The sequence below is a fragment of the Microcebus murinus genome, chromosome 15 (genome assembly GCF_040939455.1).
Source record: "Microcebus murinus isolate Inina chromosome 15, M.murinus_Inina_mat1.0, whole genome shotgun sequence".
NCBI classification, from domain to species: domain Eukaryota; kingdom Metazoa; phylum Chordata; class Mammalia; order Primates; family Cheirogaleidae; genus Microcebus; species Microcebus murinus.
In genome coordinates, this window is record NC_134118.1 from 13869739 (window position 1) to 13886449 (window position 16711).

Sequence of the window (16711 nt, forward strand, 5' to 3'; positions counted from 1 at the left end):
TACATGAAATAAAAGTAAGTGAGTAGGTGAACATTGAGTATTTCTTGATAGCCATGCATGATTGATTGATTCTTCATATCTGGATATATAACTGTGCATGTGATAGCTGTTTACTTCTCTTTCTTAGGAATTAGACTTGACTTATTTATAATGCCTATATATTGGGTGTTATATGCTTCATTTGTCCTTGAGTGGATGCATATGCACAGCAATGGCTTTCAGGATGAGTATTGAAACAAAAAGTTTGAAATTGAATAGTCAAACAATAAAGGCATTTATATAACAAATTTATTTACACCGAGAAGGTGAGAACAGTCTGCATGATTAAATATGCTCTCATCTCTACCAGAGCACTCTGAAAACACATTTTTAACATTTATCCTTAAGATTCCCTTCTTTTGTGTGTTCCTAAGCACTAGTGAGAGTATTTAGACACCTGATATTTATAACAGCAATATTCTGAATTAGTCTATTATTTCTGATACATATCCTATTCTATTTTGAAAGAGGCCAAAATTAGTTACAAGTTTCAGGGTGAAAATGTCTTGTATCTAGACTAAAGCATGCTCTAGAGCACATAACTAGCTCTATAGTGTACTTTCCACCCATTAGGAGTCTTAATTCCTTCCTCACTGTCATATTTGTGGACTGGAACGAAGGATGAAGACACTTACGGTGTCCTGGGAATAGAAATGCGTGAAAAGATGAAGGGGATTTAACCTTTTAAGTCCATTGCTTCTAATTCTTGAAGCTCAGAAAATTCCATAAAGCGCTTTTCAGAAACACCTTTTCCATGAACTGTTCATTATATTAGAATCTCTTTTTTTCTTTACAGACCCTTCATATGGCCTTTATAAACATGCATTTGAGACAAGTGCTATGTGCAGAAGCCAAAAATGCCTGGAAGATTTCTTGTTTCTTTCACTACTTTTCCAGCCTTTTTGCATCTCTGCCTGACTTGGATGATATGATATTCAGAGGGGCACCTTAATTGAAGCCATTTCTCAACGAGATACATCTGGCAGAAGATAGTACATGTAATTCAAGATGGCCAGCCAGCTGCTTGAAGACACTGCAGAGTCTCAGGTCTCCGATGAGCTCGAGTGCAAGATCTGTTATAACCGATACAATCTGAAACAGAGGAAACCCAAAGTGCTAGAGTGTTGTCATAGGGTTTGTGCCAAATGCCTCTACAAGATCATAGATTTTGGGGACTCCCCACAAGGTGTCATCGTCTGTCCTTTCTGTAGGTTTGAGACATGCCTGCCGGATGACGAAGTCAGCAGCCTGCCCGATGACAACAACATCCTTGTAAACTTGACTTGTGGAGGCAAAGGGAAGAAGTGCCTGCCAGAGAACCCCACTGAGCTGCTGCTGACCCCCAAGAGGCTGGCCTCTCTGGTCAGTCCTTCCCACACATCCTCCAACTGCCTGGTCATCACTATCATGGAGGTGCAGAGAGAGAGCTCCCCATCTCTGAGCTCCACTCCCGTGGTAGAATTCTATAGGCCTGCAAGCTTCGACTCAGTCACTACTGTGTCACACAACTGGACTGTGTGGAACTGCACGTCCCTGCTATTCCAGACATCTATCCGGGTGTTAGTGTGGTTGCTAGGTCTGCTGTACTTCAGCTCTTTACCCTTGGGGATCTACTTACTGGTATCTAAGAAAGTCACCTTGGGGGTCGTCTTTGTCAGCCTGGTCCCTTCAAGCCTTGTTATTCTTATGGTGTACGGTTTCTGCCAATGTGTTTGTCATGAATTTCTAGACTGTATGGCACCTCCTTCTTAATCAATATGCAAAATGACAAATTTGACACATATTGCCATGTTTGAAGTTAGGTAATTTATAATTTATTTTCTTTTATGTTCTTTATGATTGGTGTCCATGACATATACAAAGAAAGCCCTTGGCCATGTTTGTGGTCCATTTTCCATCAGAATGTTGACTGGATTGGTTTTCCTGTATGCTGGGAGTAAAAATGTCCATTTCTACTTAGGGCTTAGCAAAGAAGCAAAACTGTGTAAACTCAGCCTTCATGGAGCACTGACAGCTGTGAGCCTTCTCAGAGAAAGGGCAAGATGTCACTTGGCACTGGCAGCCAGACAGCAGGGGTGTGGTGTGTACTGTAGTAGAGGTCTTTGTGGAAAGTTAGGAATGAACTGATTCCTTTTTTCAGAGTCATGGCTATTCTACGATGGCAGGTGGACAGAGAGGACAGTTGCTCTGAGACACATCCATTTGCAAAGCATGCACTGTTGCGCCCCGTCCCCATTAGTCCTAGCGTTGGATCCCCCTGGAATCATCTTTTGGTGTTTTCTCTTTTGAGTTAATGTGTCTCTCTGTGGTCTGCTGTGCCCATTGAAATGCCTGTTCCCTCTGCATGTTCTTTCTTACCAAGGGGAAGCTATTCCCTTGGGTGGTTTCAGCTGAATATCTGTTTTACCACGTTGCTAGAGATAATGAAAACATTGAGGAGTTTTCATGGCAGAATATGTCTGCCATTTGTCTTTGAGACATACCCTTTCCTCATATGTATTTTCCTCTCTCCTCAGGCTTCTCTGAGAAGAACTGAAGAGAATGAACTTCTCGTAGAGCAATTATTATTCATGGAAACTTTCATTTGAGTCTTTCCTTAAAACGTTTTAGTTTTTTTCCTTTTTAGTTACATTGCTCAATCAGCCCCACCCCTTATCCTCAGTGAGGTTCCATTTAAATTAGTTGCTAGAAATGTATGAGGACTTTCTTTTTTTCCCATTGCATTTTAAATTCTGTCAGGATTTATTTAATCTTAAAACAGTATGGGGCAAATTGTGGCAATGGAAACCCAGAAATAATTAACAAGACACTTTAGCTCACAGTTTGAAGTGCTGAGAACCTAAGTGTGTTGTTGTACTGTACCGAGTTCTACCAAAATACAATGGTTTAGGTTTACGTGCAAGGCTATGTTTTGTAGTAGTCCAGGCAGAGGGGCGGGCAAGAGACACTCAAGCTGTTGCCCTGTGTGAAAAGACCCTTCAAGAAAGTAAAATGAGAGGGCTGAGTGCAGCTTAATATGTTGCTGTCCCTGTTGTCCTTAAGTTAGTTCTGGAATGGATTCAAGTTCTTACACAATTTTTTTCAAATAAAAGCATAAGCCAGGTAACTGGAGTTAATGAACTTCTTTTCATAATGTAGAGGAAGTTGAATGTATATATTTATGAGAAAAATTGTTTAGCAGATTATAGGTTGAGTGAATAGAATGTTCACAGAAACTAAGCAAAAAAAAAAAAAGCATTTTAGTCTCTAAGACCCATTACTGATGATTAACATTAAAATATTTGTAACTTTTAGAAAGGGGCATTACTATGACTACTTTAACTTGTTTGTGATGAAATATATATTGTGCAATATAGTTTCACTGGGCCAATTCCAATATCCTTATTCAGGGAAAATTGACACTTAACTAGAATAGCAGTTTGATTTTAATTGTGTAACTATTAACTTTGAGACTATGTATGCCCAAACTAAGTATGATGAGAAAGTATACATGGGATGTGGTACAACAAATTTAAACTCCAAGATACAGCTAAATACATTTATGGTTTCATAAAATCTAGTTTAGATAGCATCGTGAATGCAATTTCCAGAAATCCATTTGTACTTAGAGTAAATATAATGTTTAGGAGATGTTTTGTGGTTTGGATTTATATATTTATAAGGTTTTTAAAAAATGCTCATTTTGTCTGAAAGGTAACATTGAATAAATTGGTGAGTTGTATGAGATTTCTAGAAAGCTCTGGACATGGGTACTATATATTTTGCTTATTTGTATAATGTTTGCAGTGCTGAATCTGTGTCTCTGTGTATTGTGGCAGTCTTTTTTTTAAGTCATGAGTAAGTTAATTTGGTTTTAAAGAGTTATAAATGTATGACAACAAAAAACTCTTTGTGTTGAATGAAAAAGGGACAATGTTTTAATATTTTATTCACTGTGATAATGTTTTGTTTGTCTATTAAATTGTTATTATTTCCAAACTAGAAGTTTGATTTCTCTGTGGTTGAAATTCAGCTATTACTTTGGACCTCTGTTAACTTTCGATAACTACAAATGTGAACTTTCAGAAACATTGAATAAGCTAATGCCTTCATCACGTGCACAGAGATTTCAGAACTTTCCAGCAAAGGGCACCTAACCTATCACACTTCTAAAATACCCTTATACCTTTTTTTTAAAAGCAAAGGAGAAAAATTAGGGGAGATGAAGTAAAAATATTGTCTTTATAAATAATTTTTTTTGTTTTAATTTGTTTGATTTTATTTCCAGGTTTTGCCTAGCTGCTCTATGAAATGGAATCCAGTTTAGCTGGGGAATCATGGTATGGGCAAATTAAAAAAATTACCTGGTATCTAAATATGACCATTGTTAGGTAAAGTAGAAATAATTTGGAAATATTTAGTAGTTCTATGCTTATGATAATTAGTGAATTGGCACTATATGTTAAAAGTAATTGTTTCATTCACTTCTGAAATCTTCGCATAGATAAGCAAAGAATCAGGTTAAAGAAAGCAGTTACCTGTGTTAGTTATAACCTCCAGTGTGAATTCATGTTTATCTACTGAGACACCTGAAAGTGATGAGCATTTGCTCAGACACTGGGCTTCAAAGACACTTTGAAGAAAATTCTTAGCATGTCAACCAGGTAGACCCAAAGCCAAAGGAATCCTGGTATTGATTGGCTGATATAAGTTATAAGTATGAGCTCTGTGAGTGGTGGAGTACAGATTAGAGATGCAAATGAGTTAACTTGAGAGTATAATGGAGGGAAGCTATGATTTTATGTGTTTCTGCATTTTTTGAGATTTGCTCTTTTTGCATACTTTTCTTGGTAAAAAAACTGATAGTGTTACCTGCCTCGATTCTTTTGATACACCACATATTATTCCAGAGCTTCACTCAAAACCAATGAGAGTCTTGTTAAAGGTAAGCTCCCTGCAAAAGTTTAACCATTTGCTCTTGAGTTTGAGTTTTGTGTGCTTTCCATATCTTTGCCCCTTTGTTACAGGTTTTATGCTCTTTACTTCAATACCCTTTATGAAATTTTACTCCTCTGTGATGTGTAGGCTTAGTATTGGGTCTTTTATTACAAGTTTACCTTTGTGTAAAAGAGATTTTAAAAATGTGGATAATTATAGTAAGTGCTGAAATTTGAGAAATTCCAAGTGAGTCCTGGAGGCAATACAGTTCATCCCAATTCCTTATATTATTTAAATCTTGGATATGATCCAAATCCTCTGTACAGATATTTATGGTTCTGACATGAAGGTGCTTGAAGCTTTTGAATAAAAAAACCAAAAATTAAATTATGTCCTGAATACTGTGTATACTAAGCAGAGATGTGTGCTCATGTATTTTTAAAAGTGGTTGAACCTTGATATAATTAAAACATTCAATTAACTGAAACAATTACTCTGCAAGCATTTTCATTAGGAGTTTATTAGATTTGTAGCACATTAACCCTTTAAATGGAGAGGGTTGGAATGTCCTAAGAGAAAAGAAAGTGCTGGGACCGTAGGTCATTTTAGATTGTGGTTTTCCCATGAAGTGTAAAGAAAGAAAGTTTCTTTTTGTGTTCATGTCATTGACCTCAGATTAGAGGACTGGCCTGGAGACATAGCTTTGGGAGTCTCTGGCATTTTAGTAGCAACTAAAAGTGAGGGAGTAGAGAAATGTTGAACCCAGAGAGAACAGAGCCAAAAGCTGGCTCTCCTTTGATTGCTCAGGGGAGGAGCTGGTGGAGGGACTGTCTTGGAGCGCCCAGAGGGTAGGAATAGAAGCTGGACACAATGTGGTCACTGGAGCCAGGGAAAGGAGGGGGGGTGAGGGTTATTAGGTGAATGGAAGCAGATTCAGACTGGTTTATGAAAAAAAGGTTCTTCAAGCGTTTTTTTTCATGAAGATTTTCAAAGACACAGGGAAGTCGAAAGAATAGAATAATTATCACTTGTGTACTTTCCATGTAGAGTCAATAGTTAACCTTTTGCTAAATTCGTTTTCTTCTCTCTGCCCCCCCCAAATAAAGGACTTCCTCTAGTTTGACTAGAGCATCATTATATTATCTCAAACATTTAAAAATACTTTTCTAATATCATTTGATATGTAGCTTTCTCAAATTTTTCTATTTGTTACCAAAATATCTTTTATAGCTTAAAAAAAGAAAAACCCACTAACAACAATAATCAGAAAAAACAAAAACCAGGGTCTAACCAAGCTTCTCATGTTGCATTTGGTTGTTATGCATCATTATTCTGTTAATCTGGAAAAGTCATCCCACCCTGCTTTTCCCACAACATTGAGTGCTTGAAGACAGTAGGCCAGTTGACTCATACAGTGTCCCACGTTCTGGATTTGTCTGTTTCCTCATGGTGGTGTGTCACCTGTATTTTCTGTACACTGAAAGTTAGGTCTGGTAGCTAGATTGGATTTGGCTTTTGGACAGTAAGTTGTCTTAGTCATCTTTGTATCTCATGAGGAGACATAAAGGGAAAGGTTGCCCCACAACTGGAAATCTGCAGTCTGATCACTCAGTTAAGGTGGCATCTCCATTTCCCTTGTGCAATTAGCAAGTGATCTGTGAGGTGCCATTTTGGATCCATGCAAAAATCCTCCTCCTTAGCAATTTTCACCTGATGGTTTTAATAACCAACAATGATCCTGGCCTGAACCAATTGGAGGTTCCTATTTTTCCCAAAGATTTGGAGTATGTGATTCCTTTTTTAAATTATTTTAGAATATTATGGGGGTACAAACGTTTGGGTTATGTAAATTGCTTTTGTACCATTTGAGTCAAAGTTATAAGTGTGCCCATACCCCAGATAGTGTGCATTGTGCCTGTTACGTGTAAATTTACCTCTCCTTCCCTCCCGCCTAGAATATGTGATTCTGAGAGAATTAACTTCCCCCTTGCAGGAGGTTTTCAAGTAAGGGTGGTCCCATTACCTCCTGGCAGGTATGTAAAGGAGGAGATGGACTCACAGGGGCCAACACCTGTCTATAAAGCCTCATTAAATCTTAAGGTTGGAGTGCATCATAACAGCCATCCAATTATTGAAGGAATAAACTGAAATGGAAATAACCTTTTATCTCTTGAGATACTTTCTATAATCTCAGAGAGGAAAGAAATCCAAATTATCTGTGAAATAATTTTTTAACCTGTAAATAATTCACTGGATTCTAGCCTCAAATTTTCCACTTGTGTTTCTTAACTACCTGTCTCAATCGGGGTCTTGCTTAAGTTGCATAAACAGCTTTCTGGTTATCTTCCAAATCATGCTTGGACTACTCGTCATTTCCTTTAAGACTCCATACTCCTTTTCCTCAATCTTTATCAGAGCTTCTTGAATTCTTCACTTCAGACAGCTCCATTTTCTTGCTATGCTAGCAATTATTAATAGTTCACTCCTCAGTCTGTTGTTCAGGGTGATCTTGTTTGGCAGAATTACCTCTTGCTTATTTCCTGGCTATGCCATCCCTTCTTAAAGTCCCTTCCAAGCAGTGGGTTCTTCTGTAACATTCACTGTATGTTCCCAGTCTTGATACTATTCTGGAACTTTCTCTATGTGCGGTCCCTGGTTTTAGATCTTTTTCATTCTTCATAGTGGCAAATGGAATATATGCAGAGCTTTCTATCAGCTCACATAATAAATTCTGTAGTCTTCAGATGTTTTAGAGCTTTTACTGAGCATTATACTTAAGTAAATGTATGTTGTATAATTCTAAACTAAACATTTCCCCCTAATTCTTGCCAATACAATCCCAATTTGGTTGAGCTAATCATGAATTATCTCTGTTAACAGATGTATTCTGGACTAAGGTCAGATAATTCTGAGAGCTGGCTTAATTTGTTAAATCCTTCTCAGTAGTTTAGAATAAGTTAAGCTTTGTGTTGTTCTATATCAACAGATAAGAAAGCTTATCTTCTAACATAGAATTTTAAATAAAAATAACACTTTAGTATGAAATGTTATTTTTAATGCTAAATAACATCATTAGTCAATAAATGAACATCTGTTTTTGTTATGTGCTGAGCCAAAACCTCCCGCACTATTCCTTTTTTCCTGTTTTCTCTAATTTCTTTAATTGCCATTTATGGAAGAACCTAGTGCACTCACTGCCACCCTCCTCCACACCTGCACACACACACACACACACACACACACACATGCACACACACACACACACACACACACACACATCTTCACATTTTAGGAAACACAGATCTGTGAAAGAGAACCACATTAGTCTTCCTCCAGTTGGTAATTATGCATTTAAGTGCTATTTAAAGGTATCTTGTGACTGCTAACAACTACATTTATGACTTCTCATAAAATAACAAATTCAGCTGCTTACCTCAGAGGTAATTATTTCCTCTTTCATGGTATTCACCATTACTGAACAATGGAGATTATCCTTAGCTAAGTGATGGACTGGTCGTTGCCATTGCTTCTGTTTGATGTGATTTTCTTTACAAGATATTCCAGCCAGAACCGTGTACTTCTATGATTAAATTTATTAACATCACAAATTTTATTTTTGGTTAGAGTTTTTAAAATGACAAAATTATTTCCAGTCTACAATTCGACCAACTTTTAATCACCAGTTAAAAGAGAGCAGAGAATGTACCCTAATTTGGTGGGGTTTTTCTGCCACTAGAGTGGAGAAGTGGCATTGGGAGACCAGAGAATACTAAATTCTGCTCTTGGAAATGCTGATCACTTGACCCTTGCTACGGTTTGGATATTTGTCCCCCTAAACCTCATGTTAAAGTTGGGTCCCAGGCTTGGATATGGGGCCTCATGGGAAGTGTTTGGGTCATAGGGACAGATCTCTAATGAATAGATTAATGCCCTCTCTCAGAGGTGAGTCTCATTCTGTTAGTTCCTGTGAGAGCTGGTTGTTTAAAAAAAGTGTGGCCTCTTCCTCTCTCTCTTTCTTGCTCCCTCTCTCGCCATGTGATCTCTGTGTACTCTGGCCTCCGCTTCACCCTCCTCCATGAGTGGAAGCAGCCTGAGGCCCTCACCTGAAGCCGAGCAAATGTCAGCACCATGCCTCTTGTACAGCTGCAGAACTGTGAGCTAAATACACCTCTTTTCTTGGTAAATTACCCAGCCTCAGTTATTCCCTTAAAGCAACACTAAAATGGACCAAGACAACTCTCTTCCCTACTAACAGCTTTATATCCAAAATGGGCACCCTGCCAGATTTTTTGATACAAAACCTGAAGTTTCATTATTTTAACTCATTATTGACTGCCTGTTATGCACAATATACAAATATTCCTTGACTCGTTGACATGATATCCATGCATGTCATACCTCATTGGAAAAATACAAAGATAATCATAGCGTTTCAAAGTAATAGTTCATTAAAACAGTGGTTTCAAAATCTATGATATGGAACATGTCCAAGTAGGTAGTCCCAGAAGGAAGGACATCCTGACTGTGTACATGTGTACATTTAAGACACTGTGAATATGTATCTTCCTTTGAGAGAGTCTCATTAAGCATCAGCACCGTAGAGTGTCTGAGAAGTCATTCAGTTAAAGAAACCTGTTTTGCAATGTAATCCAGTGTTTTCCCAAATTTACATGACCCTAGTGCTTTCCCAAATTTAGGTGATCATGGAACTCTTTCTCAAAACATCTATTAATATTTTGTGGAATTAGTGTTCTACAGAGCACATTTTGTGAAATCTGCACTGGAGGATTGATAAACCAGTCATAATATAGACTCTAACTACACATACAAGTCACTGACCAAGTGTATGAATTAAAAAGATAGCCAAGAAAGTCACAGTTTGGCAGTGGGTCCAAGAGAAATGGCAAAGTGCAAAGATAAAAGGAACAGGCTGCTGGTAGCGTGGACAGTGAGAGGTTGTGGTTAGTTTCACTTGTTCCCAACTTAATTTACATCCTTGTCAGAGTTTTATGGAATGGCACATCCAAGTTTTGTCACTAACCCCTATGAAATATCTAAATAGATGAAGAAGGAGCTCTCAAGCAGAATAATTAAGTACTAGTTATTTTTTCAAGCCTACAAAACTCCACTGTTAATTCTCAAACAGTGGAACTCAATATTCCAACTTTTGGAAAACACTTATCACATTTGAAGTTTTGATCCTTGAATGTCAAGGCTGGACAGATTTTATATATCAGAGTCCAGCTGCCTTATTTTATAGATGATAAAGGCAACACTTAAAGAAATAATTGAAGCGGTCACAACACAGGGCTATGATGGTTTCCAACAAGGGTCACTGGGTATTTGTCAATATCTGTCAACTTATTTTTTCCACATGGGTTACTGAATTATGGGCAACAAAAATATGCAGGTGGACAGAGATTATTTTATCCCTAGAAGCCGTATCTGGCTACAAAAACAGGTAACGAAGACATGAAACCAATCATCTGAATTGTTCAACATCCCATTTTGTTCTGGAGAAGTAAGGTCAAGACATTTGAGCACTAAAAACTTATTCATAAGCCAGACACTAAGAGCTTTATCATCCACAAGCACACAGATGTAGCCATTAGGAAGAGAGCTGTGGGGACAGGTCAGTACATGTGTGATAAATGAGCAGTTCCTTACCATATGCACCAGCCTAATTTAGACGCTCACCTGGATAGTTGCAGTCATCTTTGAGGCAATCTCCTGCATTGTGTGTAGGAACACACTGTGCCGTTCTGCCCTTGGTGTCTGGAGTCATGGTCACATCCGGGAAGTTGCTGTTCTCAGCCTACTCCCTCGGCTCCCAGACCCCCACTGGGGTGATCTGTCCCTCCCTTTGCACCCTCGTTCTCACCACCCATTCATTCTCTCGAGCAGCTCACATGTTGGCTCTTACTACTACAACTGTACTGAAACTGCATTCTCAAAGGGACTGATACATTTTTAAAAGTAATTTCTATTTTTATCAAAATTATACATGCTCATGGTGTTAAAAGTTAAACAGCACTAGGGCATTTAATGAAAAACAGGTGCCTCTGACCCAGCATTCTCTGTCCTTGAGGGGCAACCACTTTCTACTCTTACAATCGTTTTTGTTCCTTTTGTATTTTCATATTTCTGAAAATTGTACTTATATGACAAATTCTTATTTCTTGTCAATTTTAGCCATTATCTATTGATATGTTATTGCAGAAAATGAGGGTTTAATTTTCTCAGTACCTTCCCTCCACACATACACTTCCACTCCTTCCATTTTCCCAATGTAGGACAATCTGGGGTAAAACCAACGTCTGGTGCTGAGGCTGTTAGGACTACATAATGCTCATAGCTGAGGTTATAGTGTGTTGTGAATACATTTTCTTTCTTATACAAGTTTTTGTTTTCCCTGGAATCAATTGCTTCATTTCAGAATTTATTTAGATTTCTTTGTATCTATAACTGAAACGTCTCCAGAGTCTCTGACTACTGAAAAAATCTTTCCTGTGCAATGTGATGGACAAGCTGCCAGTTTACCCGTGTAGGGATGGCCCTCCGGGAGCCCTTCATTCTCTCGATTTAATCTAGATAAGTTGCTTTCTGCACAGCTGCCCTCCAGGGAATTCCCATCATCCTGGGAGTTCTCTGATCCCCTTTTCTTGGCTCACTTGCCATCTTTTTCTTGGTTTGTTCATTCTTTGACAAAGCACATTCTTTATCAGCTTGCTAGGGAAAAAAGATGCATGGAAGTAAACATTTTAAGACCTTGCATGTCTGAAAATACCTTTCTTCTAGATTTAGGCTCAATTGATGATTTGGTTGGAAATCATTCTCCCTGGCTGCATTGCTGCCTTTGGTCCCCTGGAGAAGTTCATCTATGGAGAAGTTCTATAATCTATGATTCTTGTATGTCATCCTTTTTCCATTTTGAAACCCATTAAGGTCTTCTTTTTCCTACAGTGTTCTAAAGTTTCACAATGAAAAATTGTTACGTGGCTTTCCACCCCATTTATTGTATGGGCCACTCAGTAGGTCCTTTCCGTGGAAGTTCATGCCCCTCGATTCTAGAAATGTTCTTGTGTTATTTTTTACAAAATAGCTTTCCCTCCATTTTCTCTCTTCTAGTTTCTGGAACACTGGTTGGCTTTTGAACCTTCTGGATTGATCCTCTGGTTTTCTTATCCTTTCCCTCCTATTCCTCATCTCTTTCACATTCGATCTAATTTCTGAGAATTTTCCTCGAATTTATCTATCAACATTTCTCTTTAATTTTATCATGCTTACCATCATGTTTAATTTCTTAGAGTGCTTTCTTTTCCTCTGAATGTTTCTTTTCTTGTTTTGAATGACATTTTCTTCTTGTTTTCACGAAGAAGGCAGTATCTTCTACCTTTGTGAGGATGTTAATTCTAGGGTTTTACGTGTTCTTTTGCCCTGCATTGTCTATTTGCTCTGGGTCGATTCTGTTTATTTTGGTCTCTCTCTTTCATAGAGCTCTATCCCTCAAGCATCTAATCTTCAGCTGTCTTTTCAGTTTAGCGAGGAGATAAACAAGCGGGTCGAAACTCTGTCTGCCTGGCGGGGGCTTGTCCAATGACGGGCCTCTGGGGAGGCTCCTCGAGTTTCACTGGCAGATGCTCAGTTCTCCTTCCATGTAGGTCTTTCTTTTAAGTTGATGAGTTTCCCCATGGAGGATTATCCTGGCTGCCAGGGAAGGAGGGTGTCAGACTTCCTTCTCAATATGCAGCCTGTCATTCAACACCAGGAGGGTGCCTCATTGCACCCTCAGGTGTGCCTGGTGTCTCTGAGGACAGACCTCCCATCTTCAGCAGGGCGGGGAGGAGCAGTTGCCTGGCTGCAGGAGCAGACCAGGGGATCTGGGAGGCTGGTTTCCTCTGTGCCAAGTCTCACCCACCTCGTCCTCCTGAGATTCAGAGGTAGCTGGTGCCTCTAATTCCCAGGCTTTGCCAGGGTTCCTCTGCATGAATTAGCTTGCTTCTTTTTGGTATCCTTTCTTTCTTTCCTCCCTGCCTCCACTTGCTCCTGCTGCAGGCTTAGCGGCAGCACTCAGCAAAATGTGTGCTCACTACATTCATTAGCAAGATTCAAAATGAGCTCCCATGGGTCCCAGACATTTTAGAACCATTTCTTATAATGTACATAAACAATGCAACGGGGGTTTAAAATGTTCCAAAGCGTACACAGTGCCACGTACTGATTCCACCTGAAGCATGGATGGGTTCGTTTGGAGTTCAGAATTACACATTCTCAGTGGCAATCTCACCAAAGAGAAAGATTCGTGATCAATGAGTCTTAATATCAGCTCACTCCATTAGGGTATGAAGAATGTGCAGGGCAGTCTGGTGGATTTTTTTCTTTTTTAAACTCTCTTACATTTTCTATATTTAATGGAGGGGATGGAAAAATGGTTGCTGGCTTAGAAATTATTTTTAATAGAATTTGAATAGCCATGAGCAGAAACCATTTTCTTTTTTAACTTAAGTCTAATAAACATGCCATGGTCCTGAGGGTATATAATAACTCTCTAGCAGAAATGAGACATAACACTTGGAATGATTAATGATCTCATACTCTGAAAATCTCAGATCATCAAAGCCAGTATTTTTCTTTTAAAGGGCTTATTGTGGCCAAGGTATTCATCAAAATCTATTTTGCAAGATGCTGACATTGTTCTAATATAAAATCCAGAAATAATTAAACATTTGTCAGGCATCATTTGTTTTCAATTATGCAGGTAAATGTGAGACTGGAGTGTGTTGTCTGCACAAGCATCTGACGTTGGTACATCAGCCAACTACTGCATAACACTGGGCTGCAAAATGGTGACATGCCACACATAGAGCAGTAATAACCCTAAAGTGCTGTACTCCGATGAGCAACAAAGTGTTTTCCTGAACTTTTAAAGTTACATGTGCTTAAGAATGACAAGACCGCCAGGGAATCTTGAGACTCTGTTCTCTCTTTCTGTAATATCCATTTTAAAAAGCCCTGAAATGAGAATACTGTCAAAAATTTACTGAGAACTTAGAACATTCCAGATTCTGGGCCAAGTGCCTTAAATGCATTACCTCAGTCAATCACCACAGCAAACCTGTTATCCTCACCTAGCCGCTAAATTCAGGACCCTGCCAGGTGGAAAAGAAGTTTTCTGTTCTCAAACCCAGCTCTATTCCCTAGACATATTTCCTTTAAACTGTTTATTATTGTTGTTAATAATAATATTGTTAGGACCTCTGGATAGTTAATAATAATGTTATTATTAAAAGTTATTATTATTATTAAAAGTTAATATTATTATTAAAAAGTTAATAATAATATTGTTAGAACCTCCCCTGTCTGAGAGAGAAGGTATTTGACTCACATTACTTTATGCTTCCTCTTCTCTTAAGTTTTGTTGGTTATGTTGTTTGTAATCCTGTCCTGATGATGTTTGTAACTTAAATAATACTCTTCAACCCCAATCTCATTTTTTCGAGTTGGATGCCTCTCCCTAATGCCAAAGCTCCAGTTCTGAGATCCCAGCTTTCTCCGATTTGGGATGGAGACTCTGAGAAAGGCCTGATGCAAGCAGCATTCAGTAAATATTTTTTAAATAACTTTTTATTTTAGAAAAGCTTTAGAAGTAAAGAAAAATTCAGAAGACAGTCGAGAGAGAGAGAGTTCTCATATACCCCCACAGCCAGATTCTCCTTTTAGTAGCATCTAACATTAATTATGGTTTGCTTGTTACAATTAATGAATATCAATTTATTATTGTTTACTAAGGTCCATACTCTATTTATATTTCCTTACTTATGTTCTAATGTCCTTTGTAGTGTCCATCCATGATACTATATTACATTTAGTTGTCCCATCTCCTTAGGTGCCTATTTGCTGTGACAGTTTCTCAGATTTTCATGTTTTTGATGACCTTCACAGTTTTGAGGAGACTGGCCAGGTGTTTTGCAAAATGTCCTTCGACTGGGACTTGTCTGATGTTTTTCTCCTGATTAGACTGGGGCTGTGGGTTTTGGGAGCGAGACCACAGAGGGGAAGTGCCATGTTCATTGCATCATATCATGGCACATACTGTCAGCACGACTTTGGTTGATGTTGGCCTCGACCACTTAGCTGATGTAGTGTTTGTTAGCTCTCTCCTCTCCAGAGTTACTCCTTCCCCCTTTCCATACTGCACTCTTTGGAAGGAAGTCACTGAACAACCCTAGGGAGTGGGAACTCATGCTTGACTTCTTTGAGGGTGGAGTATCTACATCAATTATTTATAATATTTCTGTATAGGAGATTTGTCTCTTCATTGATTGATTGATTGAGACAGAATCTCGCTTTGTCACCCAGGCTGAAGTGCAGTTGTATGACCATAACTCACTGTAGCTTACCTTCTAGGCTCAAGCTGTCCTCCTGCCTTGGCCTCCCGAGCAGCTAGGACTACAGGTGTGCACCACCATGCCAAGCTAATTTTTCTATTTTTTTGTAGAGACAAGGTCTCGCTATGTTGTCCAGCCTGGTCTCAAACTCCTAGCTTTGAGCAATCCTCCTGCCTTAGCTCCCCCAAGTGCTGGGATTATAGGCATGAGCCACCACACTCTGCCCATTTATTTATTTACTCAATCTTTAATTATTTCAGTATGAACTCACGCATATATATTTTATACATTGGGATATAATCCAATACTACTTTATTTTGATGCTCAAATTGTTCCAGCTTTGGCCATTGAGGATTCTTTCAGTTGTCTTGCATTTCCTCTTGACATACCCCAACTGGGGTGGATTTTTGTTTTGTTTTTTTTGAGCACTTTCTTACTTCCAGGCACTACAAGAAATTCTAGGCTCATCTTGTATATTTCCTGTCTCAGCCCTAAGAGCAGCCATTTCTCCAGAGAGCCTAGCTCGTTTCCATTAGCGACTGGTATCATAAACCAAGCTACGGGTGCTAGGTGTGCTGCTGCTACTTGGGTGTTGTTGTTTCTAGGCCCATTCAGTTGACAGAGCAAGAAAAATATGTGTATACTAACCCTTGCATACTCACAAATCTATAAATATTTCTATATGCAACCATCCATTTTTACATTAAGTTAAACATGAGTTTGTACTATTGTGTACAGCTCTAATGCATTACCACGTGGGTCATTCTAGCCTCCTCTAATTGCTTATCTGTAAAATCCCACTCTTCAGGGAGAAACCCGACGCCCACCATCCACTATCCAATTACTTACTTGTTCAATTGCAATATACATGTATAGTGGTATTAGAATTGTTAACCCATATCCCCATGGGAGACCACTTTATCAATTAGAGTACACTGCTTTTGTGCAGTTCCTTTTGTCTTTGGTCTTACAGATGCCATCCATTTTCTAAATCACTTATGTCAGCACCTTTCCTCCCCACCTTCTTCAGGAAGGGTTTTTCAGAAATCTATAATACAATTAGATTATTTTGTCACCTTCTGCACTTTATCCTGGAATCCCACAATGCCCTAAATGATTGTTTACATTTTCATAATTAAAGTTCACTCTGCTGTGAAGTTCTGTGAATTTTGACAGAGGCCTAATATCATGTGTCCTCATTACTGTATCACACAGAATAGCTTTACCACCGAAAAAGGCCCCTTTGCTTCACCTATTCAAACTTCCCCTGCCCCTGAACTCATGGCAACCACTGACTTTTTACCATCTCTATTGTTCTGCCTTTTCCAGATCGTCATATAATTACAATCATACAGTATATAGTAGTC

The 16711-nt window shown here is 38.7% G+C and overlaps 1 protein-coding gene across 2 annotated transcripts in view; it reads left to right on the forward strand.

The window, feature by feature from the left end:
• Window positions 1–14213, forward strand: part of RNF182 (ring finger protein 182) — a 58602-nt gene extending 44389 nt beyond the window's left edge. For both annotated transcript variants that reach the window (XM_012753659.2, XM_012753654.2), the window contains exon 2: window positions 836–14213. In XM_012753659.2, the coding sequence (XP_012609113.1) occupies window positions 1048–1791 (744 nt within the window). In that variant the 5' untranslated portion in view covers window positions 836–1047 and the 3' untranslated portion in view covers window positions 1792–14213. The remainder of the gene's footprint in view (window positions 1–835) is intronic.
• The last annotated feature ends 2498 nt before the right edge of the window (window positions 14214–16711 follow it).